The following is a 19609-nucleotide window of genomic DNA, read 5'->3' on the forward strand; positions in this document are numbered from 1 at the left end:
AGAATTCTAAACCCAATGGCAAATCAGAATTAGAGCAGTCTTTTGTGATATATTTAGTAGTTTGGATAAAATATTCCAGCCTTTCACTGAATATTCAAACACTTGATTCAGTTGCTTCAAGAAATAATCAAAGAACGAAACAATCAATGGATCACTTTCCCAAACTGCTGCAGCCAATCAATTTGCTTTGCCAAATAACAGCAACATTAAGAAGGTACATGTCTTTTCTTGCTTTTAGTGTGCACATTGACTTGCAGGATAAAGCCACAACACTGACCAACAAATCCATAAAACTTGTGGCAGTGCTAGGCTTACCATGGTTTGTGATGCAATCGAATGCAGTATATAAGGTGTTTGTTTTATGACTGAATTTTCTTGAGCTGTTCTTCGTAACTCTTCAGCATTTTGCATAGTAGGTAGAGACCGAATATTCAGAGTAGCATGGTAAACAATATTGGGAGTGCGTCACAGGCTGGCATTGTTCAGAAATGATCCAATGTGAATATAAAAGCAACTTCAGTTCAGCTCAGTTATCCAGGCCTGGCGGAATAGCGCTATTTACTGATGTTTTGTTGTCAAACTAAATAAAAATCTACATTATTGATTCTGTAAAAGGTCCTTAATGAAACTGAAAATAATCACATCAATCTTTCACTGGAACTTCTGTGGATATAACCCAACCATAAAACAACTAAATCTACATAAGCATTGCGTGACTAAAATTGTTTTAAAACAAGCATGACAGCGTGCAGAAGTAACTCCAATATAGATCCAATATTTGATTTTTAATAAAAAAAGTTTTGATTCAGCATTTGTTTTTACTGCTGTCATCTCTCTCTTTCTCGTGTGCAAGAGAATGCGCTCGCACGCACAAATGCCAGATCTGTGTGAGCGTGGTGCACAGATGTACAAATCTACATTTTTTGACAGTTTGGGCTCTTATCAGCATTTGAGAATTGTCGGCTCGACAAATTTTAATTGGATAAACATTTTCTAGTTTTATGCCTTACCCAAAATATAAAAATACACATAAATACATTTAGATCATTTACTTTAATCATTACTATTGGAATGTGAAGAGACTTTCAACCAGCACAACAAAAATGTTTCTAAAGACAACCAACTACTGCACCTTTAACTATTTAATGTGCTTTTTATGTGTATAATTCCATACTTGATGACCATACTTGTCAGCTTATTAAGCATAATCTGTTTAGGAAAGTGCATGCAAACAACCTGTAACCTGCAGGAAATGTACTTACTATTATCACGCGTGATTGCAAGAAAATGTAACCAGTTGCAGCAATGAACTATACAAAGGGGTTTGTTGACAGAATAAGGCACAAGTAGACACATAAGGGGATGACAAGGTCCAAACGGTAGGGGCAACACAGGGAAGCCAGTGGTAGTGAAAAGATGGTACTAAAATGAACAGCCAGCCAGGAGTAGGAGCAAAAGTGGTCAAAACCCAAGCTAGATCCTGGAGCAGGCCACATAAACTCCAGACTGACAGAACAGGGAGGTCAGGACACGGGTTAGGACTTGAAAATTATAAGACACAAGACAGGACAGCAACCATGTAGCAATAAAATACAATAAAAAACTAAATCTGAAATCAAATCAAATATAAATACTAGGAGAGAAAGGCTGACTTGAGCAATCTGATAAAACAAAATGAAGCCTTCTAGAATCTTACAGAGAGTAATTAAACTAATCAAACAACAACAACTAATAATCAATTACTAAGAAGACTGGGACTGACAGAAAATGGAACAATGGTTCTAAGATAAAAGTAAAATAAAGATTAGAACACAAAATTAAGTAAACACTAGAAACAAACAAAAGAAAGTAGTAGCTACAAACAAACAATAAGTAGATAAGTGAACTAGAACAGGCAACACCAAAAGCTCAGTAAAGATGCAAGGCAAGATACAATACAAGCTCACATTGGACAAACCAGCAAAGAAATGAGAACACATAGCACAATATATAAAACAAAGCACACGAGAGATGTGAAAACAATCAGGATAACAAGGTCTAAATAAGAGGACGGGGTAACTGAAAGCAAGGAGGAAAGTCAAGAGGAGCACATGGCCAACAAAAAAATGACAAGGCAATGTACAAAAGCACAGGACAAACAGGCAAACATTGAACACTGACAGGAGAGACAAGACTGTCAGGTCAGGACCATGACTACAATATTTACACACTATTCGTCTTCTCAGGTTCCAAATTCAAGCTTCTTTTTTTCTGTTGAAAATACACAGAAGTAGATATTTTAAAGAAGGTTTTAAACTGGTAAAAATTTTAATCCATAGCAGCAAAAACAAATGTTATAGAAGTCAATGGCTACCGATTTACATATTTTTTCTAAATATATATATATTTTTGTATTCAACAATAGATAGAAACTCAAACAGGATTGTGACTAGTGGGCTATGAGTAAATAATGTTTTCATTTAATAGATTTAATAAATAGTTTTTAGTATTAATAATGCCTTTAATAACATTTAAAAATTTTATATGAAAATAACAAATATATTATGTTTCACATTACAGCAGTTTTTGCAGTGGTTTTGATCCAATGAATGTATCCTTGCTGAGCTTAAGAGCCTTCTTTTAAAAACATCTTCATTTCTAAGTACAGCACACAGAAAAGTCCTTTTAAAACAAGCAATTTCTCTCAGCAACCATCTCTAAAACACCTCTCAGACAGCGCATTCAGTTATGCAAGTAAAGCTCATTCCTCTTTGAATGGAGAAACATCAAATTCTCCAAAGCTATTCAGCTTTAATCTGACAATCTGACAGCAACTGTCTCATGAGTGTTCTCTCTTCTGCTCAAACGGCATTAAAAAAAGTTCTTTTTTTCAGACTAGACCAGCCAGTGTGTACATTTACCGTTTCCACATGTACATGCTTCTTCAAAGAATACTAAAATCCATGATAAATACATAGTAAAAACATGGTTTATATTAAAGGAATAGATTTACCACAAAATAATCATTTGCGTAACACAAAATGAGGTATTTTGATGAAAGCTGGAAACCTGTAACCACTGACATCCATAGTATTTGTTTTTTCCTACTCTGAATGTCTATGATTACAGGTTTTCTTCAAAATAGAATCTTTTGTGCTCAACAGAAGACAGAAGGCAAGGCAAGTTCATTTATATAGCACATTTCATACACAGTTGCAATTCAAAGTGCTTTACATAAACAGCAATAGAAGAGACAAGTAAAAAAAATAAAATAAATAAATAAATAACATAAAAGCAGATTAAAGTATGGAAAAGTATGGGTTTTAAAAGAATGAAAAAGAAAAGAAAGACACAATAGTGTGATCTGTCGGCTGTAGCACAGTGCTCATTCAGTAAAGGCACAGCTAAACAGATTTTTAGTCTTGATTTGAATATGACTAATGTTGGTGCGCATCTGATCATTTCTGGAAGTTGATTTCAGCACTGGTGGCACAGTAGTTGAAGGCAGATTCACCCTGCTTTGAAAGAACTCTCGGAATTTCTAATTTATTTGATCCTAAAAATCTGAGTGATCGGTTAGGTTTGTATTCAGTGAGCATATCTGTAATGTATTAAGGTCCTAGGCCATTTAATGATTTATAGACAAATATTAATACTTCAAAATACATTCTGAATGTAACTGGGAGCCAGTGTAAAGACCTGAGGATAGGTGTGATGTGCTCTGATATTCTGGTTCTGGTCAGAGTCCTGGCCGAAGGGTTTTGGATGAACTGCAACTGTCTGACTGTCTTTTTGGGTAGGCCAGTGAGGAGTCCATTACAGTAATCCACGCTGCTGCTGATAAAAGCATGAACAAGTTTCTCTAAGTCTTCACTGGAAACAAAGCATCTAATTCTTGCAATGTTTTTGAGATGGTAGTATGCAGAAAATCATAAAGGTTTGGAACTTTTAAGGGTACAATAGTAAAATAAAATTGTAATTACATTTACGATTACAGTACATTTTCAATTTTGGGTTAACTATTCCATTTGTAAGCAATTTAACTGTGAAAATAGCAAATCTGTTTCATTCATTCATTCATTTTTTTTCCGGCATTGTCCCTTTATTAATCCGGGGTCACTACAGCAGAATAAACCGCCAACTTATCCAACATGTTTTTATGCAGCGGATGCCCTTCCAGCCGCAACCCATCTCTGGGAAACATCCAAACACACTCATTCCCACTCATACACTACGGACAATCTGGCCTACCCAATTCACCTGTACCACATGTCTTTGGACTGTGAACTAGAAGCACCCGGAGGACTGTGAAACTAGAGCACCCGGAGGAAACCCACACAAACGCAGGGAGAACATACAAACTCCACACAGAAACGACAACTGACCCAGCTGAGGCTCGAACCAGCAACCTTCTTGCTGTCAGGCCACAGCACTACCTACTGCACCACTGCATCACCCAAATCTGTTTCATTTCCATTTAAATAAACTATCACAGGACACAAGTAGAGCGGGATTGTAAGCTCAGGTCAAGGTGCCTGTCTTTCCTCCAGCATGTGTGGTCTCTCTTCTCTCTGGCAGTGATGGCTGTGTGCGAGCGGAGAACATCAGAGCTTTAGGTTAAGTGATTAATGTAGAAACAGAGCACAGCAGGGATATTTAAAGGATGAAGTGGCTCCTGCGGGGGGAAGGCACAACCCGATGATTTATGAGGACTTCTACTCTGGAAATAAGCTGCACTCATCAGTAACGAAAAGATGGAATAGAGGAGGAAGGGAGGAGGAGAAGAGTCTCTTGGCCAAAACGACGTCTGGAACAGACCGTTTTCACTCCTGTTTGTGGGGTTCACTCGGTTTTGTTCTCTGCGAACAGATAGTAATGAGGTTTTTCTCCTTGCCTTGTGAGACAAAGCGAAAGGAGCGCTTGATTTATGAATGGCCCTTGGTGAAGCCCAGGCAAGGGACAAGCTGTCAGACATACAGCTGCTAGGAAAGTATTATAGAGTCTAGCCTACAGTATGTTATAGTCTGCATGCCGGGAATCAATAAGAAACAATCATAAGCTGTGTGAATCGAGAGTCTGTGTGTTGTGTGTGAAGCAGGAGCGTCAGTCATAAATGTGTTTGGACATTTAATCTCCTTTATTATAAAGTAGATGTTCATTCAAATATAGTCCAGTCATCATTTACCGTGTCTCAGTACAGATGTGTTTCAATTCTAGATATGTTCCAATGTTTATTCAAACTGAATTCATTTAATTTGGTTACAATATTAATAATATAAAAAAAATTCTAGACACTCAAAGCCCCTTTGAGTACACATTTTTGGAGGGAATCTCCCCATCCACCATCAGTGTGCAGCATCCACCTAGATGAAGCAACGGCAGCCATTTTGTGCCAGACCAAACACCAGCTGATTGGTTGAGAGGAGACGAAATGATGAAGCCAATTATGATAAGGGGATGGTTTGGAGGCCAAGATGGACAGAGGCCAGTTGGCAAATTTGGCCAGGATGCCGGGGTTAAATTCCTACTTTACTGGGATTTTTAACCTCGGTTTAACATTTCATCCGATGACTGAGCAGTACAGAATTCCTATCAATATACTGGGGCATTTGGACCCACACAAACTTCAACATGAACACCCTCTGGTGGTTTTACTGACAACACTTATGACAGCAACCTAGCTTTCCCATGTGGTGTCTTATCCAGGTACTGACCGGACACAGCCTTGCTTAGCTTCAGTAGGTGACCATGTGAGAGTTGCAGAGAGCTAGCTGCCAGCTTTAGATTCAAAATGTTCAGTTTATCTAAAGTATTTGCTCACCCAAAAATGAAAATTCTGTTATTAATCAGTCACCCTCATGTCATTTCAATCTTTTTTCATCTTTGGAACACAAATTAAAATATTTTTGATGAAATCTAAGAGCTTCCTCATCCGCCATAGACAGAAATGATCATGAGACGATCGTAAGAAGTCAAGTAAAGGAGGCAAAAACGTTGTCAAAACAGTCCATGTGACTTTGGTGATGTAATTGTAATTGATACAAATCTCCAAAAAGATTTTTATATTTGAGTTTTTTCAGTTTGTGACTCGGGAGAGAGGCTTATATATGACTTTCTCATACACAGTTGTTGCATTTTGTTATAGAGAAAGCCAAAGTGAATGGAACTACAGTTAAGAAAGCAGTGCTGCTAAAATAACTACTGAAGAGCTGTTTTAGCAAGTTGGTAGAAAGAAAGAGATTTGTGTGTGGCATTATGTGAAAATTAAATTACATTGCTTTTAAACAAACTGCATATCACTTTAAAAGTGACATTAAAAGGATCTAAAATTGTATCTAAAACAGGTTTATATTGATCTTTATGTGGTCTTTTCATGCGGGCTGTTGAACTGTATGTATCATGGCAGTTCACAAATGAGATTTACAGTGAAAGTTAGAGTGAACGTTAATCAACTGCTAGCGTGTTTCTACAAAGCTTTGAGCTATTTTCTTGCGATCAGTTGATAATCTGCTTTGTGATAATTAATGTCAAAAATAATTAAACCTTTCTTTTTTCAAAAGGAATGAGTCCAGCTCAGACAGTAGAGTTTGATGCCAGTGATGCCAAAAAACATAATTTATTCCATAAGATAGCAAGAACCTATTAATTTGGTTTCTAAATGTAATATTACTACTGATAAATGTGCTTGACAAAAGCATTATTAAAAATATATAAATGTGAAACTTCAACATTTTATTGTTCATTTTATCTCTAAAGGCCAGTGAATTGTGGATGTATATATAAATATAGGTGACTTAAAAATAATCCAGTCCAATCCATTTCATTGTTCCAGTTTTTTTTTTTGTTAATCTCAATCGCTTTGGAAATGCATGAATCCACTGACATTTTTGCGAAACGTAAAATACATTGCCCAAGGTTCTTTTGTTGCATGTTTCAGATGAAAAAAAAATCCACTAGATGGCGCTGTCTAATTTTTGGTTAATTTGAAATGAGTAATTTTACTTAAGGTATAATTTTTTTTTAAATGTACTTACCTGTCCTTCTTATACACTTCCACATGAAGGCACTGCTTATTGTACAGATCGCTTAGCAAACCACTGACCTAGACCTGTCCTTAAACACAACATAAATTGTTTTTAAAAGCAACCATAAGAGAAAAGTGCATTGTGACCATGTAGTTTTACCTTGATTTTACATTGCTTTTACATTGCTTTTATTTCTTTTGTTGAACCGTGCTTCACTGGAATCAAGAGCATTCTGCTTCACAAATGCAACGCCATACAAAATGAACAAACTGACCATGCTTGAAAAGTTGTGCTACGTATTAAATTACAAATCATTGGCTCAGTTTTTTTTTTTTTTTTTTTTTCTGGTATTTATTTGACGTTGTGTAAAGAACTGCTGAAAAATAGTTATATATTTGGTTACATAATGTCCCTTTAAATATCAGTTGTGTGTAAACGAAGACATTTTTCTTCATAACACTGCCCTAGTTTTCATTTAACTCTAAAAACTGCAATCAAATGTATGTTGTAGTACATTTTACAAAAAAATGTAGGCTAAAGCAGCAGGTATTCCCAATTAGCCTGTTAATGCATAAACACAGTTCCCTGTGACGGGTACCTCTCCTGAAGAGGCCTTAAAATAATTTGAAATCTGATTTATGTTTGTGGTGCAGACAATCTAAAATACAATATGTAGGGTTTGCTTAAACCTTTGACTCTACCTAGGATTTATGATAATAGTGATGCTTGCCTTAGCAGTACCAGTAATAAATGTGAATGCAAATACTGTGGGTGAGAAATGAAGCTGTAAACTATGCGCAGTTTTCTAGTATATGGGTAATGAATTGGCTGCTTGACATTTTAAAAAGCTCTTTTGCCATTTGTCACCTGGTTTGTCAATCCACACACTGCAACAAAATGCCATCAAAAAAGTTTACATTTACTCTTCAGGCTGTAATCCATGTTGCTAAGCCGGCTACAGGCTAACAAAGACACTTAGCACACACATACTGTACATAGTATTTAATAAACATTTCCCATTAGTTTGTGTATTTATGAACTATATTTCTGTGGTAGACATAGCAGTTTTAAGCCAACATAGGCTTATTCTAAACATACTCATTTCATCTAGCCCTAGGGTTGTCACGATACTAGAATTCGGTGCCAATCGATACTGAAATTTTAAAGACGCTTATTTCCTGCAAGTATTTGAGTGCTTAAGTGCTCAACAGAAATGACTGTGATTGGTCTTGAAGGTCATCAGTTCACCGATCCACCACAGACACAGGGACACTGAAGTGTTTTAAAGCTGCAATTCATCAGCGGATCGCTCGTTTGTCAGCTTCTAGATAAACCAGCTGATCGACGTGACTTTGAAACGCTCCAGTGTAGGCATGGGCTGGTATAAGATTCTGACAGTATGATAACCTTAGATAAAAATATCATGGTTTCACGGTTTGATGGTAATGTGATTACTACTCTAAAATTTATTATTTTAAATGTCTGAATGAAAATAGGGCTTCTGCTGGTTTCATCAAGTCAAATTTAAGACTTTTTAAAACCATTATGAATGAAATTTAAGGCTTTCACGTAGCAAAACACTAATAATTTTCAGTAATAACCAGTGGATTTTTTACTTGCACCATTAAAATTAAAATTTAGTTATATCTTAGCCACATATTTTAAATAATGTGTCAAAACATGCAAACTCTAGTTATATACATATATATTTTTAGAGCATTAACTTTCTTTTAAAAAAAGACAAGTTTTAAAAACAAAATTTATGCACAACATAAATTTATGCATAAAAACATGGAGAACTTTTAAACAAATGTTATTGTAAGGAGGAAAATTAGACCATACAGTTAAATAGTTCATAAATGTTAATTTTGTTAAATATTATTTTAGATAAATTTGTTGGTTTTACTGATTGGCCATAGCTTTACATGGACAATTTGTGAAAATTAAGACCTGCTTAAAAGTATTTAAGACCCACAACAGCATTCATTCATTCATTCATTTTCTTGTCGGCTTAGTCCCTTTTTTAATCCGGGGTTGCCACAGCGGAATGAACTGCCAACTTATCCAGCAAGTTTTTTTACGCAGCCGATGCCCTTCCAGCCGCAACCCATCTCTGGGAAACATACACACACATTCACACACACACACACTCATACACTTCGGACAATTTAGCCTACCCAATTTACCTGTACCACATGTCTTTGGACTGTGAAGGAAATCGGAGCACTCGGAGGAAACCCACGCGAAGGCAGGGAGAACATGCAAACTTCACAACAGCATATTTCAGTGAATTTAATTATTTTAAGGGCTTAAATTTAAACACAATGTGTTTTATTTTGAGAAACATTTATAATATTTTGGAGCAGTAAACATGTCAGGCTGGATAATAATTGACTTTTGCTGTCTTCTGTTTTTTTTACAATTTAAAATGGCATCTTTGGATATGTTTTCTACTGAAGATACTGTTGTCCTAAAAAAAAAACATTTTTTTAAAAAGTAAATAAAAAATCTTACACATACCTTAGAAACAGTATTGCTGAAAATTTTGGCGGTTTAAAACCTTGACTTTTTCAAACTAAGGTATACCTTGAAAACGGTTATCATCCCATGCCTACTCCAATGTCCCTGTATCTGTTTTTACACTCAATAAAAAGCGGTGAGTACGGTGAACTGATGGCCTTCACAGCCAATCACAGTTTAAGAACACTCTCAAATTTACCCGGGAAATGGACATTTTTAAAATTTGGTAGAGAATTTTAGTATCATGACAACTATATCTAGCCCTGTATACATTTCTGGAGATTGCAAGTTATGTAGCCAGAAGTATGTTTGGCTGCATTTCGGGTTTATAACAAATGATAGAGGGTGGTATGACACCGTTCCTTTTTTGCACTTACCAGCTGACCAGCTTACCTCTGTTTTGATGGCTTTCCCGCTGTTACCAGTTTGTATGAGAAGGGTCTGTCTGCAGACTGCAAGACAGGGGCAGAACATGAAGTGGTGTAACTTGTAGTACGCCAGAGGTGTTATAGTTATAACTTGAAGTTATAGTGACCCACATGTCAAAACTGTGTTGTCGGCATGATGGCTCTGTACATCAGTTATCAACATCTACACCTACTCCACACCTAAACCCAACCATCATCGTTATCAACGTCTACACTTTCCCCGACCCTTAACCGAACCATAATAGTTAACGTCTTCACCTCCCTTAACCCAACTATCACAGTTTTTAACATACGGCTGTGAGTTGCGGAGGCTTTCATACTTGATGCACTTGCCTTTGTATTGTTATTTGCAACCACAGGGGGAGACGACGAGTATAGCTGTCATGACAAAATGGATGAATAAGTCAGCAAGTTTTAGGGTGGAGTTGCTAAATGAATGAAAATAATAATAACAAATCAAATGAATAGTTTGTTGATACATTTGGAGAAAACTCTTAAAAACATTTGGTGAAAATGTGCTCTGGTAAGTATTTCCACCATCTTGCCAAAAACATCCCATTGTGACATCTCGCATGATTCAATGGGGTCTCGATAACTGCAAGTTACGCCTCTTCATGTCCACAGAAAGATACACTTGGTTTGTTCAGTTGCTCACCATGTATGTCAGTGGACTTATGCCCCATTCACACGGGGCGTCAGCTTCAACGCTTCCCATTCACTTTGAATGAGTGACGTCAGGCACTGTCAAACTGCATTGTGGATCCGTTGTTGCTGCTTCAGAGACGTTGCTCGCTGCAGAAGTTGAGACTTTCGCAACTTTTCAAGCACCAAACAAAGCGTCAGCCAATCAGATCGCTGGAAGCAAATACACCAGCTCAGACAGTAGCCGATTGCGGACTAATTTCATTGGCTGATGCTGCTATGACAATCGCGTCAGCCCCAACTTCAGACACGCCTTCAGTCAAGCTTTGACGCTGAAGCCCCGTGTGAATGGAGCGTGAATATGCAGAGAAGAGTTAACCACAACGACAAGGTTTGAGTCTGGTGAAGAGCAGTTCCAGAAAGCGAGTAAGACAAAATCAGAAACCAAAAAATAAAATAAACAAGTAAAAAACTGGATGAGAATGTGGTAAAAAAAAAATGCGATAAAAAAAAACGGCGAAGGCTTTTCTTTTTCTGGATTGCTTTTGAAAACACTATTGGTTGGGTTTAGGGAAGGAGGAGGATGAATCAGTCGATTGGTCAGTTAGTCGACAGCGACCTTTGGTGTATTTACGCCAGAACAGCAAATTGTACCTCCTGGGACGTATTTGGTGCTCTCCAGAAATATATATAAGGGTACGTTTTTAGAATGAGCCTGGGTTGGTTTAAGCAGTTAGTCCTGAACTAAAAGGATTTGTCATAATAAAATGTAGATGGATAGAAAACAATTATTTAAGTTCTGCAACATGAAAACGTTTTAAGTAACATTGTTAAAGTCAAAATAAATACATGAATACTTCGTCTAGAAAAAGAGACGTTTTATACTTGCTAAGAACATTCAAAAAATGATATTATATAATGTAAGTCGAACATTAAGGGAACATTTTAGAAGTTAAAATTGGAATTTGGGTATAGCATTTTCAGTCGAGCATGCAGTGTATTCTCCCTAATGGAATTAACCATTATTTGTTTAACCACAGTTTTACTATAAACACCATGGTTAAACTAAAGGTACTTTGCGGTTACCTGGTTTTAAATACAAAATTATCAAAAAAGGTTTATTTGTAGTAAAACCATAGTTTATTTTGTAAGGGCTGTGATTACCTTGTTTGATGTCAAAATTAAGTGTCTCTTATGCTTTTCCTTGAAAGCAGCTCAGTAGCTTTTGTAACAGAGCAGAAATGCAAATGTACACTCGAATGGACATGCTTCATTACAACATTTACTTTAACAGTGTTGTATGTGTCGTTTTATTTGCATTAAAGCTGGCTGTGGTCGTGGAGCTGCTGGCAACATGAGCACAAACGGATAGTACTTTTTTCTGCTGACTCAGTCGCCCGTTTCCTCAGTCAATTATGCACATAATCTACGTAATGAGATTTCCAATGACATGGGCGAAACATTAACCCTCTGGGCTCGCCTGCTGTTGCAATCACAGCTTCATAGCTCTCAATTATGCTGCAGTATAGTGTTACCTGCATTATTTACCACAGAGATACGCAAATGGACACACACAGAGAGTGCTTCATTTCACCCTGCCGCATCCCTAATGTCTCTTTCAATCCCATTCAGACATAAATCACGTCTTCCAGCTGTAAACACAGAACTTAGCATAGCCTGCTCTGTGCACTATAGGATTAAACGTGAACTATATTTATTGCATATAGTTTTTTATTGTTGTGGTTGTTGAGCAGTTATGTTTTTTAAGACGTGGTTTATATTGCATGTAGCTTGTCTATATAATGTTACTTTAAAGATCCATGGATTTTATATAGAGCCAGATTAACTAAACTGTGCACAATTAGACCAACACTTACCCCTGCATCAACTATCAAAGCAGTCTAAAATGGGTTGCAGCCTGAGATGTGTTGCATAAAGCATCTTTGGGTTTTTAACCCAGGCAAGTTCACTTTTGAGCAAACCCTGAGTTTCAGGCTCATAAAGGTGGGTTGGTTTACAGTGGGTTTTGTCAACATGGCAATGGGCTATATGCACACTGACTTTAAATTTTCAGCCAGGCAGCCCAAGGGCTTCTGGTGAACTGTCTTTCCATTACAAAATTGCCACGTTTAAGATCTGATTTCTTTAAAAATCTTATAATGCGGATGGACTGTTTGAAACAATAAGTGTGTTCTGAGACTGAAACATTATGAAAACATTTTGAATAACATTATCATAACCAAAATTAATAGTTCTTTCCCAGAGATGGGTTGTGGCTGGAAGGGCATCCGCTGCGTAAAAACGTGCTGGATAAGTTGGTGGTTCATTCCGCTGTGGCGACCCTGGATTAAAAAAGGGACTAAGCCGACAAGAAAATTAATGAAAAAAATGAAAAATGAATACTTTGTCTAGAAAAAAATAAACAATATTTAAAATTTTCTAAGAACATTCAAAAAAATTTTTAAACAATATAAGTCGAACATTAAGGGAACAGTTTAGAACCTAAAAATGTAAGTTGGGTATGGCTTTTTCAATTGAGCATGCAGTGTATTCTCCCTAATGGAATTAACCACATGTTTTGTTATAATTAAAGTATTTGAAACATGTTTTTGGCAGATGACAATTTGTAAAACCACAGTTTTCTGTAAATATAGCATAAATGTAAAAAGGGGAACTTCTTATGTAATGAGGTACACCTTTTTCCCATTGCATATCTTTAGTTTGTTTTTTTATCCTAGTAGTGTACTTGTTGTCTATTGTGATTGTAAATAACTTATTATTTTTGCAGGTATTATGGTTTATCTGTTATTTGAAGCAATGAAAGACACATTGAATACACACGAATAAAACATTACACTACTGTACATTAGCTATGCTGTAGAAGTAGAAAAGACACTTTGGTTTAAACGAAAAGCTAGCATTTTGGAAGAGTTATTTTCAACACAACACAAACAGAACACTGAAGTATAAATGACTGCATGCAAGGCATGTGCCACGGCTTACGGAGATCACTCGACACAGAAGTATAATTCAGCCTTTACAGAGTGACATAACAAGACCAAAACATTTTCAGCTCAGAATATATTTACTGCACACTGGGAGCCCATGACAGACTTAAAGCTGCTTTATATGATTTCAGACACCAACCTGGCTAACACCACTTAACATTACAAATGTAGAATAGTTGTGGATAGCTTTGAGTTTGCCTGCACTTAAGGATATTATAGCAGAACTGAGCAGTCCTGTAGCTCAGTGGATTCTCAATGGTCTGTGTACGAAATCGTCACCTATACCTTTAAATAGTGCACTATTTGATGGCCCAGCCTTTGGTCAAAAACATGTCAAAAATTATTGTGCATGTCTGTGGGGTAAAGATGGCAAAACGATGGCTCAGCGGTTAGCACTGTTGCCTCACAGCAAGAAGGTTGCTGGGTTGAGTCCAGGCTGGGCCAGTTGGCGTTTCTGTGTTGAAGTGAATTAGCTCAAAGTGAATTGAAAATTAATTTGAGCGGGGCTTCAAAAGAATCGACTCTTTAAATCCGAACAAACAAATCATCCAGCGAACGTTCAAATGGACAGTTGACTTCAATTGCGGCTATTGCTATCAAAATAAAAACCCATTTATGTTTAAGCAGAGTAACAAGATCGAAGTTTAAGACATTAGATTCATGCACAGGCACCTTTTTTTATACAAAATGACACTTTATTGACTAATCTAACTGAAACTTAACACCTAACACAAACACACATTCATACAAGTGTGAGAGTGAGAGAGTGAGAATGTAAGGATGGAAAACCTCTGATTTTGTAAGACCAAACCAAGCGACCCAAAAATAATCAATTTAACCCTTCTATGATCTCTTTAGGGTTACATTTTGTTCACACCAGTTAAGTGGTAGTTTGGAAATGTTACTTGCGTTTTTTTTTTGATGTGAAGAACTTCCTCTGTTGAGCAAGTGGTTAGCTGGTGGTCAGTTATTTGTCCTTGCGAGGCTTAAAGTGGGGTTGAGTCGGTCATTTCAAGTTTGAAGCGACAATAGGGCTAGCCGTGTTGACTACTGGTTTCAAGGCACAGTAAACTTAACTAGACTCTGGACTGAAAAGAAAGAAATATATCAGAGATAGGAATGTATGAGCTGTGCGGTTAACCCATTTTGTCAGGGTCCATTCTAGTTCTATGTTTACTTTGCTCTAGGCGGTGGCCTTAGGTCACAAGCCTTTATAAGGATGTGTTTGTACCCACTTTCCAGTTCATGTTTTATATAACTTCTCCTAGAGCATGGCAGCTCAAACCTGTTCCTTGAGAATTACCTTGCTGCAAAGTTCAGCTCCAACCCTGATCAAACACACCTGAACCAATTCATTTGGACCTGAAGAGCAGTTGATAATTACAGGCAGGTGTGTTTGATATGGGTTGCAACTGAAATCTGCAGAAAGGTAGATCTCCAGGAACAGGGTTGAGCACCCCTGTCCCAGAGAAACAGAATGTTAAATGAGAAAACAATGGGCGTGGCTTGTTTTTTTTCTACTGCGAGCTGATTGTATGTAGTAAAGTAGGCATTTCATTTAGAAAGGTGTGGAAAAGGGCATCTCCTCCTCACCATTTCTGTTTGTTGTCAAAACTGACAGTTGTAGCAGCTTCGGTAAATATGTTAGCCCTGCGTAATTCCTAAGATATACATAATCTGACAATTAAACTGAAAACAAACTTGAAGTGTATTTTCAGATTTCAGCTAAAGATTAGAAGGACAAACAAACTTTTTTTTTCCTAATGGCATGCACAGATGAATTGTTCACCATATAACTGGCAATGTGAGCTAACAAAATGCACATAACGGTTTTGATTTCTTGGGCACTTTAATTTGTAATTGAAGATTTCTGATGAATACAATTTTTCTAATTATATAATACCTTTTGTTATAATTTTGATAGTCAACAGAGTATTACTCTGTAGATGTCAAATAGGAATCAAGGTTTGACATCAAATTGCTTAGTATTTTGGATGTGTTTTGACATCAAGGTGCCATGTTGGGTTCTCTTTTGTGAACTAAAATCATCAACCTCTTTGTTAAAGAAAACCTGTCATACTGTATTACATACATTAAACTTGCCGATCTTCAATTCCAGTGCCTAGAAAAGACAAAAACACTAGGCTTAACTCTTCTGTAATCAATCAATGTTGGACAAATGAAATGGATGCGTTCACTCAGCCTGTAACCACTATGACATGTCAGCAGTTATTGATAAATGTTAGCAGTTCAGATGCTACAGTCTCACAGTGAGTACTATCAGCCGACCCTTTGTCTGTTCAGGATCAATAACATGAGCAATTGTGTGATGTTTTCCTCAGGCTGGAGTTTCAGTATGGGCTCTGCTTATCAGTTCCACAGCTGGAGGGTGTTTGTGGTGGTTTGCGCTCTTCCATGCGTTTGTGCTGTCGTGGCCTTAACCTTCATGCCGGAGAGCCCACGCTTCTACTTGGAGGTGAGGAGCATCTCAAACCAGGTTAAAAGTTCTAATGAAAACTCCATTAGCAGATACGTAGTTTGCAGATACAGTGCATCCGGAAAGTATTCATATCATTCACCTTTTTTGTATGTAACAGCCTTATTCCAAAATAGTTAAAATTAATTTATTTCCTCAAAATTCTACACACACTACCCTATAATGACAGTCACTCCCACTAGCCACTTTGGCTGGTTGAAAATAAATTTTAAATTGTGGTTTGCTTAAAAGCAGGGTTTGACTATAAGGATGACCCAATATGTGTGCAAATGTGATCTTAGAATCGAGAAACAGCACGACTAACAAAAATAATTGCTTTCGCTTGAGCAATAGAAAGCAAGTGAATATTGAATGAGAGGATGATCACTCACGCAAACTGCTGATGTGATGCACACGACTGTTTAAAGCGCGTGCGCGCTCCTGTTTCCTTGCTTGAAGCAACCATCCCTTGAACGCAACTGTGATCGGTTCTCTTTCATATAGAACAGACCGAAAGTGTTGCTAATGCACCAACAGTCTTGCTGCTTTCAAGAGCTCCAATTGTGTCTTTTTGTAAGCAGCACCGGTTGGTTTCGCCTTGGACAGATTATTAATTGGCCTTAACCGTGGGATCATCATTTCATTATCACACAGTATGTTTTTCACCTGCTTTTTTTTTGCTTACGATTATTTTTGTTTATGGTTTAATTATCTTTTTTTTTTTTACAACAACATTTCTTTCATTTGAGATTAACTCTCCATTTATGTGTAGTTAACTAGTGATCTTAGAGACCTTTAATGAGGACAGATTACTGTGCATATTTTTGATATGTCAATGATTATGTTTAAAAGTCAATTGTTTTTCTTTTTTTTTTTTTAATGTTTTGTTAAATAAAAAGTATAGTATACAACTATATTTAGCTTGTTTTGAGACATTTAAGATATGTGACTAAGAAATAATTATTGTTTGGTGTGGTCAGAGATAAATTTGGTAAATCCCTAATTTTAAGTTCTGAAAATCCATGTGAAATAAAAACTAATTGTAATATAACACCGTGAAACCATGATCCATACACGACACACTACATGTGGAATGAACGAGGAGGCATGTTGACAAAACACAAAATCTAAATCAAGTGATTTTAGCATGACAAAATTATATTTATGCATATAAAAAATATTTTCACAACAACAAAATTTTGGCTAGTAAAAATGCAGAGTGGCTAGTAACGTTGGAAATCTACTAGCCATTGTGGCTGGTTATCAAAAAAGTTGTCAAGCCCTGGTAATCAATATGCTAAGAAAAAAAAAGGATTACTACACCTCTAACATAGTAAATCCATGGTTAATTTATGCAAGAAATGTCCAAAAAACTCACAGAACTTTTATTTATTTATCATATATCAAATTGTATGATGTTACATTATTAAAATACATGGTTTATAGCTAACATAGTTTCTAGCTATCATGATTAGAAGAACATCCGTTTAGTTTACTGTAAATGACTAAACTCTGAGGAAACTGAGGAAACAGGCTGACTGCAGTGAACGTGACTGTCTTTGAAGCTAATGACGTGTGTTTGTCGTGACTCTTTCGTGGCAGTCGAGGTGGGCGTCTGTCATCCAGCGCTGCGGTTTCCACTTAATCCACTTAATCTCTCCGAAATGTTTTTGGTTCTCTCCTTTCAGGTGGGGAAGCACGACGAGGCCTGGATGATCCTCAAGCAGATTCATGACACAAACATGCGAGCGCGTGGACAGCCAGAGAAAGTCTTCACCGTGAGTCGATTCCCTAACTTTAAGCTGCTTAGAGCCCAGAGCATGCTTTAAAGTTGCTTCAATTCATGAATGATTGTCTCATCCTGCGCTCTATGTGTGCTTTTCTGATGTTTTTGGTGTCATTTACTGAGCCTCAGAATTAGAGGCAGATTGCAGCCTGCTTTAAGACTTTTCAGCAGCAGTAATGATGAAGATTAAGATGTCACCAAAATTGGTATAATATACAGTGGTCTTCAAAAGTATTTGCATATCCAAAGCGATAGTTCAACCAAAAATGAAAAATTACTCACCTCACACAAAGCTACTTTGTATCTGAAATACTTAAAAGAAACACTCAAACTAGATACATTTGAGGCCTTGAGACGAAGAACTCAAGTCCATATTTTCTAATTTTGAGTAATAAGATTTCATTTGGATTTGGAACATTATATTATACATTTTTATTCTATTTTATGTTATTATATACAATGGACAACAAAAGCTTCTCAATTCTAAGAAGATAACATTTTTTTGTGTCAGTATTAAAAACCTAAAGTGATTTATATTTCTCAAATGTGGAAGAACGCCATATGTCCAGTTAATGTTGAATAATGGTATAACTCTGTTTCATTGTATCACTTAAAACTACTAAAGATCTGATTCCTCTGTCTTAGTTTTAATACAGTAACAGAAACTTTTATATTATATTTATATTATATTATTTTATATCATATTTTTATAAAATATTAGGCATTTCTTTCAAGTTTATTATTATTATTATTATTATTATTAATATTATTATTATTATTATTATTATTATTTAAACACAGAAACTACAGTATGAACAATGTACATTACATAGGCCTTCTTACAGTACAGACAATAACAAACAATTCGTCACCTTGAAATGATAAGTTTCTATTTGCTCTATTATGTGTGCAACATTTGTTTTTTTAAATAAAAAGTCTTCAAATGTAAACAACTTATAAAAAAAACATCCCATAATGTAAATAAGTTATATGTAGAATATGTCAATAACTCAATTTAGACAAAAATGTCAGATAGAACCTTATAATTCTGAGGTGACGAATTATTAACAATAAACCATAAATAAATGTATAAATACAACAATAAATACCTAAATTGCAGACATACATCATAGCTAAATATTGTGGTTTATTTAGAAATATACATGCGCTGGCGCAGTGCACTTGTATATATACTACTTCAAACTGTTCAAGCACTCCACCTGCTTACAATATAAATAAATATACAAACAAATATACTCGTAGTTTACATAGGGCTGGGGGGAAATATACATTGATACAGCTTTATTATATATGGTTTGTGGTTTATTTTGATAGGTTAATTGTTTTTGTGGGTGGCAGGGCGGTGCAGTGGGTAACGTTGTTGCCTCAAGGCAACAAGGTCACTGGTTCAAGCCTCGGCTGGGTCAGCTGGCATTTCTATGCGGAGTTTGCATGTTTACACCTTGTTGGCATGGCTTTCCTGCGGGTTCCCCCTATAAGTCCAAAGACAAGCCCCAGAGGTGTATTGAATAAACGAAATTGTCCTTAATGTATGTGTGTGAATAACAGTGTATGGGTGTTTCCCAGTGATGGGTTGCAGCTGGAAGGGCATCTGCTGTGTAAAACATATGCTAGATAAGTTGGTGGTTCATTCCACTGCGTTGAGCCCTGATTAATAAAGGGACTGAGCTGAAAAGAGAATGAAGAAATGAATTAACTGTTTTTGTACTGTTTAGCACTCCTCT

General features: G+C 36.4%; 1 protein-coding gene across 2 annotated transcripts in view; it reads left to right on the plus strand.

The window, feature by feature from the left end:
- The window catches only part of sv2ca (synaptic vesicle glycoprotein 2Ca), a 94071-nt gene that overhangs the window by 64293 nt on the left and 10169 nt on the right, over positions 1–19609 (plus strand). For both annotated transcript variants that reach the window (XM_005165242.6, NM_001128339.1), the window contains 2 exons: positions 15945–16078; positions 17767–17856. In XM_005165242.6, coding sequence (XP_005165299.1) covers positions 15945–16078; positions 17767–17856 — 224 coding nt within the window. The remainder of the gene's footprint in view (positions 1–15944; positions 16079–17766; positions 17857–19609) is intronic.

The sequence above is a fragment of the Danio rerio genome, chromosome 5, assembly GCF_049306965.1.
Source record: "Danio rerio strain Tuebingen ecotype United States chromosome 5, GRCz12tu, whole genome shotgun sequence".
Taxonomy (NCBI): domain Eukaryota; kingdom Metazoa; phylum Chordata; class Actinopteri; order Cypriniformes; family Danionidae; genus Danio; species Danio rerio.